Source organism: Scyliorhinus torazame, chromosome 26 (assembly GCF_047496885.1).
Source record: "Scyliorhinus torazame isolate Kashiwa2021f chromosome 26, sScyTor2.1, whole genome shotgun sequence".
Lineage (NCBI taxonomy): Eukaryota > Metazoa > Chordata > Chondrichthyes > Carcharhiniformes > Scyliorhinidae > Scyliorhinus > Scyliorhinus torazame.
In genome coordinates, this window is record NC_092732.1 from 37,151,147 (window position 1) to 37,170,584 (window position 19,438).

The window sequence follows — 19,438 nt, forward strand, 5'->3', positions numbered from 1 at the left end:
CCGAGCCACCCCGCTGCCCCGAGCCACCTCGCTGCCCCGAGCCACCTCGCTGACCCGAGCGACCTCGCTGCCCCGAGCCACCTCGCTGCCGAGAGCCACCTCGCTGCCCCGAGCCACCTCGCTGCCCCGCGCGACCCCGCTGCCCCGAGCCACCTCGCTGCCCCGAGCCACCTCGCTGCCCGGAGCGACCCCGCTGCCCAGAGCCACCTCGCTGCCCCGAGCCACCTCGCTGCCCCGAGCCACCCCGCTGCCCGGAGCGACCCCGCTGCCCCGAGCCACCTCGCTGCCCCGAGCCACCTCGCTGCCCCGAGCCACCTCGCTGCCCCGAGCCACCTCGCTGCCCCGAGCCACCTCGCTGCCCCGAGCCACCTCGCTGCCCCGAGCCACCTCGCTGCCCCGAGCCACCTCGCTGCCCCGAGCCACCTCGCTGCCCCGAGCCACCTCGCTGCCCCGAGCCACCTCGCTGCCCCGAGCCACCCCGCTGCCCCGAGCCACCTCGCTGCCCCGAGCCACCTCGCTGCCCCGAGCCACCTCGCTGCCCCGAGCCACCTCGCTGCCCCGAGCCACACCTGGAGCACCGCTGCCCCGAGCCACCTCGCTGCCCCGAGCCACCTCGCTGCCCCGAGCCACCTCGCTGCCCCGAGCCACCTCGCCGCCCCGAGCCACCCCGCTGCCCCGAGCCACCTCGCTGCCCCGAGCCACCTCGCTGCCCCGAGCCACCTCGCTGCCCCGAGCCACCTCGCTGCCCCGAGCCACCCCGCTGCCCCGAGCCACCTCGCTGCCCCGAGCCACCCCGCTGCCCCGAGCCACCCCGCCGCCCCGAGCCACCTCGCTGCCCCGAGCCACCTCGCTGCCCCGAGCCACCTCGCTGCCCCGAGCCACCTCGCTGCCCCGAGCCACCTCGCTGCCCCGAGCCACCTCGCTGCCCCGAGCCACCTCGCTGCCCCGAGCCACCTCGCTGCCCCGAGCCACCTCGCTGCCCCGAGCCACCTCGCTGCCCCGAGCCACCTCGCTGCCCCGAGCCACCTCGCTGCCCCGAGCCACCTCGCTGCCCCGAGCCACCTCGCTGCCCCGAGCCACCTCGCTGCCCCGAGCCACCTCGCTGCCCCGAGCCACATCGCTGCCCGGAGCTACCTTGCTACCTAGCTAGGGATCTCTTGTTTAAGAGAGATGAAAGGGGCGGCACGGTGGTTAGCACTGCTGCCTCACGGCGCCGAGGTCCCAGGTTCGATCCCGGCTCTGGGTCGCTGTCCGTGTGGAGTTTGCACATTCTCCCCGTGTCTGCGTGGGTTTTGCCCCCACAACCCAAAGATGTGCAGGGTGGGTGGGATTGGCCGCGCTAAATTGCCCCTTAATTGGGAAAATGTAATTGGGTACGCTAAATCTATAAAACAAAAAGAGGGGGAGACGAAGGCCAATTCCTACTGAGGGTCGTTAGACTGTAGAATTCTCTTTCCCGAAGACGTGCGGAGGCTGTGGGTCACCGAATGTCTTTAAAGTGGAGTTGGGAAGATCGATTGACAAGGGCAATGGGGGCGGGGCAGGAATATAGAGCTGAGGGCGCAGTCAGAACAGTCACGTTCTCAGCAAATGGCGGAGCAGGCGCGACGGGGCTGAATGGCCCCCCTCCTGTTCACAGTGTGTTTCTCGAGCGCGATACTGCAAACAGGCTCCAGTTCATTTTGGTTCCGAGGGGCAACACCTGGCGGCTCCGCGTGTCCGGGCGAAAGTCTCGGCGGACGTACAAAAGGACATGTCCAGGGCGGTACATGGAGCCGCCCGGGCTGGGGGTTCTGCAGCGCTACGTTACACTGGCGCCTGCGAGCTATGTCCACGCGAGCTGCAGATAGCACTCGCCGCGTAAACCTACCTGAAGGTAACATAAAGCGGTTTCCCCACCGACTCCTCCAGAGATCTGGAAAACATTCAGTGAACAGTTCAGAAAGACGCCCTCCACCTGAATATGGGAAATGATCAAAAGGTTCTCGACCGAAATGTGCATCAGCCACAATTTGACACTAAGCAACGTCAGGAGGTACTACGGACAGAGGATCAGATGCCCGCTAAAACATGCCAGTTTTAAGGAGCGTCTTAAAGGAACGGAGAGAGCGATGGAGGTGTTAAGGGACGGAATTCCAAAGTTTAGGGTTCCAGGCAGCCGAGGGCACAGCCGTCAATCGTGAAGCGATGGAAATGTTTCAGGACTGAGGGAGTGCCGCACAGTCAGAGGGTCAGTACTGAGGGAGTGCTGCACTGTCAGAGGGTCAGTACTGAGGGAGCGCCGCACTGTGGGAGGGTCAGTACTGAGGGAGTGCCGCACTGTCAGAGGGTCAGTACTGAGGGAGTGCTGCACTGTCAGAGGGTCAGTACTGAGGGAGTGCCGCACTGTCAGAGGGTCAGTACTGAGGGAGTGCCGCGCTGTCAGAGGGTCAGTACTGAGGGAGTGCCGCACTGTCAGAGGGTCAGTACTGAGGGAGTGCCGCACAGTCAGAGGGTCAGGACTGAGGGAGTGCTGCACTGTCAGAGGGTCAGTACTGAGGGAGTGCCGCACTGTCAGAGGGTCAGGACTGAGGGAGTGCTGCATTGTCAGAGGGTCAGTACTGAGGGAGTGCCGCACAGTCAGAGGGTCAGTACTGAGGGAGTGCCGCACTGTCGGAGGGTCAGTACTGAGGGAGTGCTGCACAGTCAGAGGGTCAGTACTGAGGGAGTGCCGCACTGTGGGAGGGTCAGTGCTGAGGGAGCGCTGCACTGTCAGAGGGTCAGTACTGAGGGAGTGCCGCACTGTCAGAGGGTCAGTACTGAGGGAGCGCCGCACTGTGGGAGGGTCAGTACTGAGGGAGTGCCGCACTGTGGGAGGGTCAGTATTGAGGGGGTGCCGCACTGTGGGAGGGTCAGTACTGAGGGAGCGCCGCACTGTCAGAGGGTCAGTACTGAGGGAGTGCCGCACTGTCAGAGGGTCAGTACTGAGGGAGCGCCACACTGTCAGAGGGTCAGTACTGAGGGAGTGCCGCACTGTCAGAGGGTCAGTACTGAGGGAGCGCCGCACTGTGGGGGGTCAGTACTGAGGGAGCGCCGCACTGTCAGAGGGTCAGTACTGAGGGAGCGCCGCACTGTCAGAGGGTCAGTACTGAGGGAGCGCCGCACTGTGGGGGGGTCAGTACTGAGGGAGCGCCGCACTGTCAGAGGGTTAGTACTGAGGAAGTGCCGCACTGTCAGAGGGTCAGTACTGAGGAAGTGCCGCACTATCAGAGGGTCAGTACTGTGGGAGTGCCGCACTGTCAGAGGGTCAGTACTGAGGGAGCGCCGCACTGTCAGAGGGTCAGTACTGAGGGAGTGCCGCACTGTCAGAGGGTCAGTACTGAGGGAGCGCCACACTGTCAGAGGGTCAGTACTGAGGGAGCGCCGCACTGTCAGAGGGTCAGTACTGAGGGAGCGCCGCACTGTCAGAGGGTCAGTACTGAGGGAGTGCCGCACTGTCAGAGAGTCAGTACTGAGGGAGCGCCGCACTGTCAGAGGGTCAGTACTGAGGGAGCGCCGCACTGTGGGGGGGTCAGTACTGAGGGAGCGCCGCACTGTGGGGGGGTCAGTACTGAGGGAGCACCGCACTGTGGGGGGGCCAGTACTGAGGGAGTGCCGCACTGTCAGAGGGTCAGTGCTGAGGGAGTGCCGCACTGTCAGAGGGTCAGTACTGAGGGACCGCCGCACTGTCAGAGGGTCAGTACTGAGGGAGCGCCGCACTGTGGGGGGGGTCAGTACTGAGGGAGCGCCACACTGTCAGAGGGTCAGTACTGAGGGAGCACCGCACTGTGGGGGGGCCAGTACTGAGGGAGTGCCGCACTGTCAGAGGGTCAGTACTGAGGGAGTGCCGCACTGTCAGAGGGTCAGTACTGAGGGAGTGCCGCACAGTCAGAGGGTCAGTACTGAGGGAGTGTCGCACTGTCAGAGGTTCAGTACTGAGGGAGTGCCGCACTGTCAGAGGGTCAGTACTGAGGAGCACCGCACTGTGGGTCGGTCCGTACTGAGTGAGTGCCGCACTGTCGGAGCGTCAGTACTGAGGGAGTAGTGCACTGTCAGAGGGTCAGTACTGAGGGAGCGCCGCATTGTGGGAGGGTCAGTACTGAGGGAGCGCTGCACTGCGCACTGTCAGAGGGTCAGTACTGAGGGAGCGCCGCACTGTGGGGGGGTCAGTACTGAGGGAGCGCCGCACTGTCAGAGGGTCAGAACTGAGGGAGCGCCGCACTGTCAGAGGGTCAGTACTGAGGGAGTGCCGCACTGTCGGAGTGTCAGTACTGAGGGAGTGCCGCAGTGTCAGAGGGTAAGTGCTGAGGGAGTGCCGCACTGTCAGGGGGTCAGTGCATAGCGAGCGCCGCACTGTCGGGAGGGTGAGTACTGAGGGAGTGCCGCACTGTCAGAGGGTCAGTACTGAGGAGCACCGCACTGTCAAGAGAGTCAGTACTGAGGGAGCACCGCACTGTGGGAGGTTCAGTACTGAGGGAGTACCGCACTGTCAGAGCGTCAGTACTGAGGGAGTGCCGCATGTCAGAGGGTCAGTACTGAGGGAGCGCCGCGCTGTCGGAGGGTCAGTACTGAGGGAGCGCCGCACTGTGGGAGGGTCAGTACTGAGGGAGCGCCGCACTGTCAGAGGGTCAGTACTGAGGGAGCGCCGCACTGTCGGAGTGTCAGTACTGAGGGAGTGCCGCACTGTGGGGTAGTCAGTACTGAGGGAGCGCCGCACTGTCAGAGTGTCAGTACTGAGGGAGCGCCGCACTGTCAGAGGGTCAGAATCGAGGGAGCGCCGCACTGTCAGAGGGTCAGTACTGAGGAGCGCCGCACGGTCAGAGGGTCAGTACTGAGGGAGCGCCGCACTCTCAGAGGGTCAGTACTGAGGGAGCGCCGCACTGTGGGGGGGTCAGTACTGAGGGAGCGCCACACTGTCAGAGGGTCAGTACTGAGGGAGCACCGCACTGTGGGGGGGGCCAGTACTGAGGGAGTGCCGCACTGTCAGAGGGTCAGTGCTGAGGGAGTGCCGCACTGTCAGAGGGACAGTACTGAGGGAGCGCCGCACTGTCAGAGGGTCAGTACTGAGGGAGCGCCGGACTGACAGAGGGTCAGTACTGAGAGAGCGCCGCACTGTGGGGGGGGTCAGTGCTGAGGGAGCGCCGCACTGTCAGAGGGTCAGTACTGAGGGAGCGCCGCACTGTGGGAGGTTCAGTACTGAGGGGGTGCCGCACTGTGGGGGGGTCAGTACTGAGGGAGCGCCGCACTGTGGGAGGGTCAGTACTGAGGGAGCGCCGCACTGTCAGAGGGTCACTACTGAGGGAGTGCCGCACTGTCAGAGCGTCAGTACTGAGGGAGTGCCGCAGTGTCAGAGGGTCAGTGCTGAGGGAGTGCTGCACTGTGGGAGGGTCAGTACTGAGGGAGCGCCGCACTGTGGGAGGGTCAGTACTGAGGGAGTGTCGCACTGTCAGAGGGTCAGTACTGAGGGAGTGCCGCACTGTCGGAGTGTCAGTACTGAGGGAGCGCCGCACTGTCAGAGGGTCAGAACTGAGGGAGCGCCGCACTGTCAGAGGGTCAGTACTGAGGGAGTGCCGCACTGTCGGAGTGTCAGTACTGAGGGAGCGCCGCACTGTCAGAGGGTCAGAACCGAGGGAGCGCCCCACTGTCAGAGGGTCAGTACTGAGGGAGCGCCGCACGGTCAGAGGGTCAGTACTGAGGGAGCGCCGCATGGTCAGAGGGTCAGTACTGAGGGAGCGCCGCACTGTCAGAGGGTCAGTACTGAGGGAGCGCCGCACTGTCAGATGGTCAGTACTGAGGTAGCGCCGCACTGTGGGGGGGTCAGTACTGAGGGAGCGCCGCACTGTCAGAGGGTCAGTACTGAGGGAGCGCCGAACTGTCAGAGGGTCAGTACTGAGGAGGCGCCGCACTGTCGGAGGGTCAGTACTGAGGGAGCGCCGCACTGTGGGGGGGTCAGTACTGAGGGAGCGCCGCACTGTCAGACGGACAGTACTGAGGTAGCGCCGCACTGTCGGAGGGTCTGTACTGAGGGAGTGCCGCACTGTCAGAGGGTCAGTACTGAGGGAGCGCCGCACTGTCAGAGGGTCAGTACTGAGGAAGTGCCGCACTGTCAGAGGGTCAGTACTGAGGGAGTGCCGCACTGTCAGTGGGTCAGTACTGAGGGAGCGCGGCACTGTCAGAGGGTCAGTACTGAGGGAGCGCCGCACTGTCAGAGGGTCAGTACTGAGGGAGCGCCGCACTGTCAGAGGGTCAGTACTGAGGGAGTGCCGCACTGTCAGAGGGACAGTACTGAGGGAGCGCCGCACTGACAGAGGGTCAGTACTGAGGGAGCGCCGCACTGTGGGGGGGGTCAGTGCTGAGGGAGCGCCGCACTGTCAGAGGGTCAGTACTGAGGGAGCGCCGCACTGTGGGAGGTTTAGTACTGAGGGAGTGCCGCACTGTGGGGGGGTCAGTACTGAGGGAGCGCCGCACTGTGGGAGGGTCAGTACTGAGGGAGTGCCGCACTGTCAGGGGGTCAGTGCATAGGGAGCGCCGCACTGTCGGGAGAGTGAGTACTGAGGGAGCGCCACACTGTCAGAGGGTCAGTACTGAGGGAGCGCCGCACTGTGGGAGGGTCAGTACTGAGGGAGCGCCGCACTGTGGGAGGGTCAGTACTGAGGGAGCGCCGCACAGTGGCAGGGTCAGTACTGAGGGAGCGCCGCACTGTCAGAGGGTCAGTACTGAGGGGGTGCTGCACTGTCAGAGGGTCAGTACTGAGGGAGCGCCGCACTGTCGGAGTGTCAGTACTGAGGGAGCGCCGCACTGTCAGAGGGTCAGTACTGAGGGAGCGTCGCACGGTCAGAGGGTCAGTACTGAGGAAGCGCCGCACGGTCAGAGGGTCAGTACTGAGGGAGCGCCGCACGGTCAGAGGGTCAGTACTGAGGGAGCGCCGCACTGTCAGAGGGTCAGTACTGAGGGAGCGCCGCACTCTCAGAGGGTCAGTACTGAGGGAGCGCCGCGCTGTCGGAGGGTCAGTACTGAGGGAGCGCCGCACTGTGGGAGGGTCAGTACTGAGGGAGCGCCGCACTGTCAGAGGGTCAGTACTGAGGGAGCGCCGCACTGTCGGAGTGTCAGTACTGAGGGAGTGCCGCACTGTGGGGGGGTCAGTACTGAGGGAGTGTCGCACTGTCAGAGGGTCAGTACTGAGGGAGCGACGCACTGTCAGAGTGTCAGTACTGAGGTAGCGCCGCACTGTGGGGGGGTCAGTACTGAGGGAGCGCCGCACTGTCAGAGTGTCAGTACTGAGGGAGCGCCGCACTGTGGGGGGGTCAGTACTGAGGGAGCGCCGCACTGTGGGGGGGTCAGTACTGAGGGAGTGCCGCACTGTGGGGGGGTCAGTACTGAGGGAGTGTCGCACTGTCAGAGGGTCAGTACTGAGGGAGCGCCGCACTGTCAGAGTGTCAGTACTGAGGTAGCGCCGCACTGTGGGGGGGTCAGTACTGAGGGAGCGCCGCACTGTCAGAGTGTCAGTACTGAGGTAGCGCCGCACTGTGGGGGGGTCAGTACTGAGGGAGCGCCGCACTGTCAGAGGGTCAGTACTGAGGGAGCGCCGAACTGTCAGAGGGTCAGTACTGAGGAGGCGCCGCACTGTCAGAGGGTCAGTACTGAGGAGGCGCCGCACTGTCAGAGGGACAGTACTGAGGTAGCGCCGCACTGTCGGAGGGTCAGTACTGAGGGAGCGCCGCACTGTGGGGGGGTCAGTACTGAGGGAGCGCCGCACTGTCAGAGGGACAGTACTGAGGTAGCGCCGCACTGTCGGAGGGTCTGTACTGAGGGAGTGCCGCACTGTCAGAGGGTCAGTACTGAGGGAGCGCCGCACTGTGGGAGGGTCAGTACTGAGGGAGTGCCGCACTGTCAGGGGGTCAGTGCATAGGGAGCGCCGCACTGTCAGAGGGTCAGTACTGAGGGGGTGCTGCACTGTCAGAGGGTCAGTACTGAGGGAGCGCCGCACTGTTGGAGGGTCAGTACTGAGGGAGTGTCGCACTGTCAGAGGGTCAGTACTGAGGGAGTGCCGCACTGTCGGAGTGTCAGTACTGAGGGAGCGCCGCACTGTCAGAGGGTCAGAACTGAGGGAGCGCCGCACTGTCAGAGGGTCAGTACTGAGGGAGTGCCGCACTGTCGGAGTGTCAGTACTGAGGGAGCGCCGCACTGTCAGAGGGTCAGAACCGAGGGAGCGCCGCACTGTCAGAGGGTCAGTACTGAGGGAGCGCCGCATGGTCAGAGGGTCAGTACTGAGGGAGCGCCGCACGGTCAGAGGGTCAGTACTGAGGGAGCGCCGCACTGTCAGAGGGTCAGTACTGAGGGAGCGCCGAACTGTCAGAGGATCAGTACTGAGGTGGCGCCGCACTGTCAGAGGGTCAGTACTGAGGAGGCGCCGCACTGTCAGAGGGACAGTACTGAGGTAGCGCCGCACTGTCGGAGGGTCAGTACTGAGGGAGCGCCGCACTGTGGGGGGGTCAGTACTGAGGGAGCGCCGCACTGTCAGAGGGACAGTACTGAGGTAGCGCCGCACTGTCGGAGGGTCTGTACTGAGGGAGTGCCGCACTGTCAGAGGGTCAGTACTGAGGGAGCGCCGCACTGTCAGAGGGTCAGTACTGAGGGAGTGCCGCACTGTCAGTGGGTCAGTACTGAGGGAGCGCGGCACTGTCAGAGGGTCAGTACTGAGGGAGCGCCGCACTGTCAGAGGGTCAGTACTGAGGGAGCGCCGCACTGTCAGAGGGTCAGTACTGAGGGAGCGCCGCACTGTGGGGGGGCCAGTACTGAGGGAGTGCCGCACTGTCAGAGGGTCAGTGCTGAGGGAGTGCCGCACTGTCAGAGGGACAGTACTGAGGGAGCGCCGCACTGTCAGAGGGTCAGTACTGAGGGAGCGCCGGACTGACAGAGGGTCAGTACTGAGGGAGCGCCGCACTGTGGGGGGGGTCAGTGCTGAGGGAGCGCCGCACTGTGGGAGGTTTAGTACTGAGGGAGTGCCGCACTGTGGGGGGGTCAGTACTGAGGGAGCGCCGCACTGTGGGAGGGTCAGTACTGAGGGAGTGCCGCACTGTGGGAGGGTCAGTACTGAGGGAGCGCCGCACTGTCAGAGGGTCACTACTGAGGGAGTGCCGCACTGTCAGAGGGTCAGTACTGAGGGAGTGCCGCAGTGTCAGAGGGTCAGTGCTGAGGGAGTGCTGCACTGTGGGAGGGTCAGTACTGAGGGAGCGCCGCACTGTGGGAGGGTCAGTACTGAGGGAGTGCCGCACTGTCAGGGGGTCAGTGCATAGGGAGCGCCGCACTGTCGGGAGAGTGAGTACTGAGGGAGCGCCACACTGTCAGAGGGTCAGTACTGAGGGAGCGCCGCACTGTGGGAGGGTCAGTACTGAGGGAGCGCCGCACAGTGGGAGGGTCAGTACTGAGGGAGCGCCGCACTGTCAGAGGGTCAGTACTGAGGGGGTGCTGCACTGTCAGAGGGTCAGTACTGAGGGAGCGCCGCACTGTTGGAGGGTCAGTACTGAGGGAGTGTCGCACTGTCAGAGGGTCAGTACTGAGGGAGTGCCGCACTGTCGGAGTGTCAGTACTGAGGGAGCGCCGCACTGTCAGAGGGTCAGAACCGAGGGAGCGCCGCACTGTCAGAGGGTCAGTACTGAGGGAGCGCCGCACGGTCAGAGGGTCAGTACTGAGGGAGCGCCGCACGGTCAGAGGGTCAGTACTGAGGGAGCGCCGCACTGTCAGAGGGTCAGTACTGAGGGAGCGCCGCACTGTCAGAGGGTCAGTACTGAGGTAGCGCCGCACTGTGGGGGGGTCAGTACTGAGGGAGCGCCGCACTGTCAGAGGGTCAGTACTGAGGGAGCGCCGAACTGTCAGAGGGTCAGTACTGAGGAGGCGCCGCACTGTCAGAGGGACAGTACTGAGGTAGCGCCGCACTGTCGGAGGGTCAGTACTGAGGGAGCGCCGCACTGTCAGAGGGTCAGTACTGAGGGAGTGCCGCACTGTCAGAGGGTCAGTACTGAGGGAGTGCCGCACTGTCAGTGGGTCAGTACTGAGGGAGCGCGGCACTGTCAGAGGGTCAGTACTGAGGGAGCGCCGCACTGTCAGAGGGTCAGTACTGAGGGAGCGCCGCACTGTCAGAGGGTCAGTACTGAGGGAGCGCCGCACTGTCAGAGGGTCAGTACTGAGGGAGCGCCGAACTGTCAGAGGATCAGTACTGAGGTGGCGCCGCACTGTCAGAGGGTCAGTACTGAGGAGGCGCCGCACTGTCAGAGGGACAGTACTGAGGTAGCGCCGCACTGTCGGAGGGTCAGTACTGAGGGAGCGCCGCACTGTGGGGGGGTCAGTACTGAGGGAGCGCCGCACTGTCAGAGGGACAGTACTGAGGTAGCGCCGCACTGTCGGAGGGTCTGTACTGAGGGAGTGCCGCACTGTCAGAGGGTCAGTACTGAGGGAGCGCCGCACTGTCAGAGGGTCAGTACTGAGGAAGTGCCGCACTGTCAGAGGGTCAGTACTGAGGGAGTGCCGCACTGTCAGTGGGTCAGTACTGAGGGAGCGCGGCACTGTCAGAGGGTCAGTACTGAGGGAGCGCCGCACTGTCAGAGGGTCAGTACTGAGGGAGCGCCGCACTGTCAGAGGGTCAGTACTGAGGGAGCGCCGCACTGTGGGGGGGCCAGTACTGAGGGAGTGCCGCACTGTCAGAGGGTCAGTGCTGAGGGAGTGCCGCACTGTCAGAGGGACAGTACTGAGGGAGCGCCGCACTGTCAGAGGGTCAGTACTGAGGGAGCGCCGGACTGACAGAGGGTCAGTACTGAGGGAGCGCCGCACTGTGGGGGGGGTCAGTGCTGAGGGAGCGCCGCACTGTGGGAGGTTTAGTACTGAGGGAGTGCCGCACTGTGGGGGGGTCAGTACTGAGGGAGCGCCGCACTGTGGGAGGGTCAGTACTGAGGGAGTGCCGCACTGTGGGAGGGTCAGTACTGAGGGAGCGCCGCACTGTCAGAGGGTCACTACTGAGGGAGTGCCGCACTGTCAGAGGGTCAGTACTGAGGGAGTGCCGCAGTGTCAGAGGGTCAGTGCTGAGGGAGTGCTGCACTGTGGGAGGGTCAGTACTGAGGGAGCGCCGCACTGTGGGAGGGTCAGTACTGAGGGAGTGCCGCACTGTCAGGGGGTCAGTGCATAGGGAGCGCCGCACTGTCGGGAGAGTGAGTACTGAGGGAGCGCCACACTGTCAGAGGGTCAGTACTGAGGGAGCGCCGCACTGTGGGAGGGTCAGTACTGAGGGAGCGCCGCACAGTGGGAGGGTCAGTACTGAGGGAGCGCCGCACTGTCAGAGGGTCAGTACTGAGGGGGTGCTGCACTGTCAGAGGGTCAGTACTGAGGGAGCGCCGCACTGTTGGAGGGTCAGTACTGAGGGAGTGTCGCACTGTCAGAGGGTCAGTACTGAGGGAGTGCCGCACTGTCGGAGTGTCAGTACTGAGGGAGCGCCGCACTGTCAGAGGGTCAGAACCGAGGGAGCGCCGCACTGTCAGAGGGTCAGTACTGAGGGAGCGCCGCACGGTCAGAGGGTCAGTACTGAGGGAGCGCCGCACGGTCAGAGGGTCAGTACTGAGGGAGCGCCGCACTGTCAGAGGGTCAGTACTGAGGGAGCGCCGCACTGTCAGAGGGTCAGTACTGAGGTAGCGCCGCACTGTGGGGGGGTCAGTACTGAGGGAGCGCCGCACTGTCAGAGGGTCAGTACTGAGGGAGCGCCGAACTGTCAGAGGGTCAGTACTGAGGAGGCGCCGCACTGTCAGAGGGACAGTACTGAGGTAGCGCCGCACTGTCGGAGGGTCAGTACTGAGGGAGCGCCGCACTGTCAGAGGGTCAGTACTGAGGGAGTGCCGCACTGTCAGAGGGTCAGTACTGAGGGAGTGCCGCACTGTCAGTGGGTCAGTACTGAGGGAGCGCGGCACTGTCAGAGGGTCAGTACTGAGGGAGCGCCGCACTGTCAGAGGGTCAGTACTGAGGGAGCGCCGCACTGTCAGAGGGTCAGTACTGAGGGAGCGCCGCACTGTGGGGGGGTCAGTACTGAGGGAGTGCCGCACTGTCAGAGGGTCAGTACTGAGGGAGCGCCGCACTGTCAGAGGGTCAGTACTGAGGAAGTGCCGCACTGTCAGAGGGACAGTACTGAGGGAGTGCCGCACTGTCAGTGGGTCAGTACTGAGGGAGTGCCGCACTGTCAGAGGGTCAGTACTGAGGGAGCGCCGCACTGTCAGAGGGTCAGTACTGAGGAAGTGCCGCACTGTCAGAGGGTCAGTACTGAGGGAGTGCCGCACTGTCAGTGGGTCAGTACTGAGGGAGCGCGGCACTGTCAGAGGGTCAGTACTGAGGGAGCGCCGCACTGTCAGAGGGTCAGTACTGAGGGAGCGCCGCACTGTCAGAGGGTCAGTACTGAGGGAGCGCCGCACTGTGGGGGGGTCAGTACAGAGGGAGCCCCACACTGTCAGAGGGTCAGTACTGAGGGTGCACCGCACTGTGGGGGGGCCAGTACTGAGGGTGCGCCGCACTGTGGGAGGGTCAGTGCTGAGGGAGCGCCGCACTGTGGGAGGGTCAGTGCTGAGGGAGCGCCGCACTGTCAGAGGGTCGGTACTGAGGGAGTGCCGCACTGTCAGAGGGTCAGTACTGAGGGAGATCCGCACTGTGGGAGGGTCAGTACTGAGGGAGTGCCGCACTGTCAGAGGGTCAGTACTGAGGGAGTGCCGCACTGTCAGAGGGTTAGTACTGAGGAGCACCGCACTGTCAGAGGGTCAGTACTGAGGGAGCGCCGCACTGTGGGAGCTTCAGTACTGAGGGAGTGCCGCACTGTCAGAGCGTCAGTACTGAGGGAGTGCCGCACTGTCAGAGGGTCAGTACTGAGGCAGCGCCGCACTGTGGGAGGGTCAGTACTGAGGGAGCGCCGTACTGTGGGAGGGTCAGTACTGAGGAAGCGCCGCACTGTCGGAGGGTCAGTACTGAGGGAGTGCCGCACTGTGGGAGGGTCAGTACCGAGGGAGCGCCGCACTGTCAGAGGGTCAGTACTGAGGGAGTGCCGCACTGTCAGAGGGTCAGTGGTGAGGGAGCGCCGCACTGTCAGGGGTTCAGTGCATAGGGAGCGCCGCACTGTCGGGAGGGTCAGTACTGAGGGAGCGCCACACTGTCAGAGGGTCAGTACTGAGGGAGCGCCGCACTGTGGGAGGGTTAGTACTGAGGGAGCGCCGCACTGTCAGAGGGTCAGTACTGAGGAAGTGCTGCACTGTCAGAGGGTTAGTACTGAGGGAGCGCCGCACTGTGGGAGGGGTCAGTACTGAGGGAGTGTCGCACTGTCAGAGGGTCAGTACTGAGGGAGTGCCGCAATGTCAGAGGGTCAGTACTGAGGAGCACCGCAATGTCAGAGGGTCAGTACTGAGGAGCACCGCACTGTCAGAGGGGTCAGTACTGAGGGAGCGCCGCAGTGTGGGAGGTTCAGTACTGAGGGAGTGCCGCACTGTCAGAGCGCATGTACTGAGGGAGTGCCGCACTGTGGGAGAGTCAGTACTGAGGGAGTGCCGCACTGTGGGAGGGTCAGTACTGAGGGAGCGCCGCACTGTGGGAGGGTCAGTACTGAGGGAGCGCCGCACTGTGGGTCGGGTCCGTACTGAGTGAGTGCCGCACTGTTGGAGCGTCAGTACTGAGGGAGCACCGCGCTGTGGGGGGGGGGGGGTCAGTCCTGAGGGAGCGCCACACTGTCAGAGGGTCAGTACTGAGGGAGCACCGCACTGTGGGGGGGGCCAGCACTGAGGGAGTGCCGCACTGTGGGAGGGTCAGTGCTGATGGAGCGCCGCACTGTCAGAGGGTCAGTACTGAGGGAGTGCCGCACTGTCAGAGGGTCAGTACTGAGGGAGTGCCGCACTGTCAGAGGGTCAGTACTGAGGGAGCGCCGCACTGTCAGAGGGTCAGTACTGAGGGAGTGCCGCACTGTCAGAGGGCCAGTACTGAGGGAGCGCCGCAGTGTGGGAGGGTCAGTACTAAGGGAGTGTCGCACTGTCAGAGGGTCAGTACTGAGGGAGTGCCGCACTGTGGGAGGGTCAGTACTGAGGGAGTGCCGCACTGTGGGAGGGTCAGTACTGAGGGAGTGCCGCACTGTGGGAGGGTCAGTACTGAGGGAGTGCCGCACTGTGGGAGGGTCAGTACTGAGGGAGCGCCGCACTGTCAGAGGGTCAGTACTGAGGGAGCGCCGCACTGTCAGAGGGTCAGTACTGAGGGAGCACTGCACTGTCGGAGGGGTCAGTACTGAGGGAGCACTGCACAGTCGGAGACCAGCTGTGTGCCACATTTGGTGGTCCTGAGACTGAGTTACAGCCTCACGGCAGGTTGCAAATTGAAACATTGGCACAGTCTGTGAAGAGGAAGAGGGGCCCGCCCCGGCAGCGAGGGTCCCGGCAGCGAGGGTCCCGGGCCCCGGCAGGTGTTGGTTGTGAAGTTAATCCAATTTATTATCCCAACGGCGTCCCTCCTCATTCCCAGCCTCTCTTCCCAAGTGCTCTGTCACCTGGCAACCTCCAGCCAATCGAGAGCGGCGGAAATTACAGCACGCAAGGGAAAAGCACGCTGGCTCAAGTCATCACTTACTCCTCGGTGACCTCCTCCGGCAGCACCTCACCCCTGAAGTGACCCTTGAACAGTTCGACAAGACAGGAGGCCAGCGTCACCATGAGTTCTGTATCAAAATCGTCCTTCTCGAAGAGGGAGGGAGGTGGGTGTTGGTGGGTGGTTTAGGAGTGGGGAGGTACGAGGGAGAGGGGGGGGGGGGGGGGGGTAGAGGGAAGAAAGAAGAAAATAAATTTGGCTCCATCGCCAATTGCTTCTGACACCAATTAATTGCGCGAGTGGTCACCGTGCAGTGGTTTTGTACACGGCTCCGGGTCCCCGAAATTCAACCCGTCTTCCGTCACATTCTCCCCTTCACCCATCCACCTTTCTGCTCGCTGACCTGCAGCGGCTGCCAATCCAACAAGCTTCAAATTCTCCCCCCCTTTCCAAATTCCGCCTAACTCCAGTGTCCCGCTTCGACCCCACCAACATCTCTGCGCTCCTCCCAACCGCGCGCCCAGTTTCAATCACTGCACCGTCATCGGCCGTACCTCCGCCTCTCTCTCAGCTCCTTTCAGACCAGGGGGACGGCGGGCGGGGGGGGGGGGGGACAGGGGACCACGGGGACGTGCTCTGCAATCTCCTCCCTGACAAACGAGCGCTACAAGAACCCGACGTTCCCCACACTGTAACATGTCTGAAGCCCTGCACTGCCTGTGAAGTGCTGCAGTGCCGTCCAAGGTCCTGAGATGTAGGCCATAAAACGGAAGCGCTGTCTTTCTATCCATGTGTTCCAAACAGCCGCTCCTCGCCTCTCAAATTGATTGGAAAAATATATAAACGCAGCGAGCAATCAAGGAGAAATGGGAAGCGGAGTTGGGAGGGGAGATCAATTGGGGAGTATGGAGTGAGGCACTGCGAAGGGTAAACGGGATCTCCTCCTGTACGAGGATGAGCCTGATACAGTTTAAGGTGGTGCACAGGGTGCATATGACTCGGGCGAGAATGAGTGGGTTCTTTCAGGGGGTAGCGGATGAGTGTGAGAGGTGGGGGCGGGGGCCAGCGGATCGCGCGCACATGTTTTGGGGTTGTGGAAAATTGGGAAGATTCCGGGCGGGTGTGTTCGCGGTCTTAGCCAGGGTAGAGGTGGAGGACCCGGACCCTTTGGTGGCGATATTCGGGGTCTCAGAGAAGCCGGGGCCCATGGAGAGGAGGAAGGCCGATGTCGTGGCCTTCGCCTCTCTGATCGCACGGCGGCGAATTTTGCTGGAGTGGCGGTCGGCATCGCCACCGGGGGGTAGCAGCATGGTTGGGTCCCGGGTTCGATTCCCTGCTTGGGTCACTGTCTGTGCGGAGTCTGCACGTTCTCCCCGTGTCTGCGTGGGTTTCCTCCGGGTGCTCCGGTTTCCTCCCACAAGTCCCGAAAGACGTGCTTGTTGGGTGAATTGGACATTCTGAATTCTCCCTCCGTGTACCCGAACAGGCGCCGGAATGTGGCGACTCGGGGATTTTCACAGCAACTTCATTGGGGTGTTAATGCACAGCGGGCTGAACCGCTGGCTTGTAATGCAGGACCAGGCCAGCAGCGCGGGTTCAATTCCCGTACCGGCCTCCCCGAAACAGGCGCCGGGATGTGGCGACTGGGGGCTTTTCACAGTAACTTCATTGGGGTGTTAATGCAAGCCTACTTGTGACAACAAAAAAGATTATTATTAACCTATGAGCCAAAAATTGTGGCCTAACGTTTACAGGAAATAGACGTTTAGCGCCGTCTCCATCCATGCTCAATAATGCGGTGGGCAAGGGGAAGGTTATAAATGGACTTGCATTCCCTCGATCTCTTTCGGAAGGCTGGTGCAGACTCGATGGGCTGAATGGCCCCCTTCTGCACTGTAGGGATTTCAATGCCCCACAGCCTCCACTGGGGAAGTGAATTCCACAGACTAACGACACTGAGGGTGAAGAATGCCACCCTCACCCCTTATTCCTCGAGTTAGCGACTCCCCCACGTCTCCCCCCCCCCTTTCACAAGGGCAACATCCACCCTGTCGATAAGATCACATCTCGTCCTTCGTGACTCAAGTGGGGTTACAGGCCCGACCTGATCAACCTTTCCTCATCAGCCGAGCCCCTCAATCCCAGGTACCCGTCGAGCCAACCTTCTCTGATTTGCTTCAGACGCAACTTCAACAGCCCCCGTCGCTATTTTAATGTCAGACTATCCCTTTGCAATAACCGGCCACGTTCCAGCTGCCTTCCTGGCCACTTGTGCCGGCAGACTGGACTTTTTGCGATTCATGTACCGGGCGGCCAGATCCCTCCAGTGCCTCCGCGATCTCTCCCTCTCTCCGTTCGAGCGGCGTGCTGTTTTTATATTCCTCCTGCCAAAGTAAATCGGTTCACGCTTTCCCACCTATGCGCCCCGCCTGCCAAAGTCTGGGCCCACTCGCCTAATCTGCGCGATTCCCGCCCACGCGTCGGCTCTCTCGCCCACTTGAGAACTCGCGCGCCCCCCCCCCCCCCCCCCGGCCTATCTTGCCGCCATCAGAGGGGATGGCCAACCCGCCGCATAGGGGCAGGGAACTGAAGCGCGACGCAGGCCGCACCTCAGACAGATTCGGTCGCCGCCAGCGAGAGGGGGGCCAAACGGGAGGCTCATTTAGGCAGCCAACCCCCACGCGCAGGGCCCAAGCCAACAAACCCCCCCCCCATCGAAAGAAAAAAGTCACTGGCGTATAGGACGACCCTTTGGGTTGATCTAAAACAATTCAACATTTGCGTAGGTGCGCGCAGTTGAGTGGAAGCTTTCCTAACGAGCTCTTCGATTCTAACGCTGACGGAAGGCGGCGCTGCGTCGATGCATCGGTCACTCACCTCCAATATCATATCCACAATTTCCTGCATGAGTTCGCACTGAATCTCCGTGTCGCTGGGAGGGAGGAGGAGGAGGAGGGGGGGGGGGGGGGAAAAGCACAAATGTAACCACAAACATTGCAGCGGGAGGTTTGCACCACAGAAGACGACATGAGACGCGGAGGCCGGCGTTACATAGGAATCCGCGGAACCGACCCCAGACTGGGAATCGAGACCCCCCCCCCCGGCTCGGAGCTCAGTCGCACTCGGAATTTCCGCCGCAGCCTGGGGGGCCCGGGGAGCCAGCGACACCAGGGGCTACCTCTCCGACAAAAAAAGGTCGGATCAGAACCAGCGGGGCCCCTTGGCCGAGCTCCGCTGTTCCCGCGCGCCCCTTCGGGTCTCTGCTGGCAGCTCGGGAGCGGGGGGAACGGGGCGGGAAACCCGGCCTCCTGCACCCGATCCAAAAAGCGGGCAGGGGCCGGGACCCGACATTGGCAGCCGGGATACTGACCCCGTTGCCTTCGCTCTCCGGGGGGGGGGGGGGGGGGGCAGAAAGCACACCCCAAACTGCCAAGTCACAACTCCGCCGCCGAGGTCAATGTGGAATATCCGGCACAGGAATATTCCACAGGAATATTTAGGGCAGCACGGGTAGCACAAGTGGATAGCACTGTGGCTTCACAGCTCCGTGGTTCCAGGTTCGATTCCCCGCTGGGTGACTGTCTGTGCGGAGTCTGCACGTTCTCCCCGTGTCTGCGTGGGTTTCCTCCGGGTGCTCCGGTTTCCTCCCAGAGTCCAAAGACGTGCGGGTTAGGGTGGATCGGTCGTGATAAATTGCCCTTAGTGTCCAAAAAGGTTAGAAGGGGTTATTGGGTTACGGGGATAGGGTGGAAGTGAGGGCTTAAGTGGGTCCGGTGCAGACTCGATGGGTCGAATGGCCTCCTTCTGCACTGTATGTTCTATGGAAGATCCCAGAAATGGGGTCCGGGAGCAGATTTCCCTCCTTCTCCAAACCTCCCCCCGCCCCCCCCCCCCCCCCACTCCCAATCCCACCGACTGACAAATCGCTGAGGCCCCCCACATGAATTATTACTGAATGAGTGCCGCTCCATCCGAAGCCCCCCGCCCCGCCCCATCGGCCCCAGTCCATTCTGTTCCGCCCCGGCAATGCGACCTGCTAGCGCAGGGCTTGGGGTGGGATTTCACCGGCATCACATTAACCGCACAGCACAAGAGAGACGAGACTCCCGGTCGAATGGCAATAAAAAGGTGCTCACGTGTGATAGCTGTCGTGGTCTTCCGTTCTGTGCGGGAGGGGGAGAGAGAGGGATGGAGGGGGGGGGAAAAAAGAAAATTAGGCGTCGCCATCCAAGCCAAGACGCACCAGGTAGATGCCAGCCTCACCCGGACGTCAACAAATCTGCAAACACCCTGCCCGCTCCCCCCACATCTCGACGCAGATGTAGTCGCAACTTTCGGAACGCGAGCTGGAGAAAACGCACAGGGCAGTGGGGAATGGGAACAACGTAGGAAACAGCCCTTTTCCTCTTAAAAATCTGAAATATATTATCCAACTCTTTCTCGCCGTGTTTGCGTGGGTTTCGCCCCCACTGGTTTAGCACACTGGGCTAAATCGCTGGCTTTGCAAGCAGACCAAGGCAGGCCAGCACGGTTCAATTCCCGTACCGGCCTCCCCGAACAGGCGCCGGAATGTGGCGACTAGGGGCTTTCCACAGTAACTTCATTTGAAGCCTACTTGTGACAAGAAGCGATTTTCATTTCATTCATTTTCGCAACCCAAAAATGTGCAGGGTAATCGGATTGGCCGCGCTAAATTGCCCCTTAATTGGGGGGAAAAAAAAGAATTGGGTACTCTAAATTTATTTTAAAATCTATCGATCTCCTTCTTGAAACCATTTAATGACAGATTCCACCGCACTAGGGGGCAGCGAGTTCCACAAATTCACCACCCTCTACG

The 19,438-nt window shown here is 62.2% G+C and overlaps 2 protein-coding genes across 2 annotated transcripts in view; one reads left to right on the plus strand and one right to left on the minus strand.

The window, feature by feature from the left end:
* The window catches only part of LOC140402879 (integrator complex subunit 3-like), a 60,415-nt gene extending 41,655 nt beyond the window's left edge, over nt 1-18,760 (minus strand). The window contains exons 1-4 of the mRNA XM_072490505.1: nt 18,738-18,760; nt 17,479-17,533; nt 14,644-14,747; nt 1,871-1,915 (exon numbers count right to left, since the gene is read on the minus strand). Of these exons, the coding sequence (XP_072346606.1) occupies nt 1,871-1,915; nt 14,644-14,747; nt 17,479-17,508 (179 nt within the window). The 5' untranslated portion in view covers nt 17,509-17,533; nt 18,738-18,760. The remainder of the gene's footprint in view (nt 1-1,870; nt 1,916-14,643; nt 14,748-17,478; nt 17,534-18,737) is intronic.
* Nucleotides 17,629-19,438, plus strand: part of LOC140402880 (integrator complex subunit 3-like) — an 87,048-nt gene continuing 85,238 nt past the window's right edge. The window contains exon 1 of the mRNA XM_072490506.1: nt 17,629-17,796. Within this exon, the coding sequence (XP_072346607.1) occupies nt 17,629-17,796 (168 nt within the window). The remainder of the gene's footprint in view (nt 17,797-19,438) is intronic.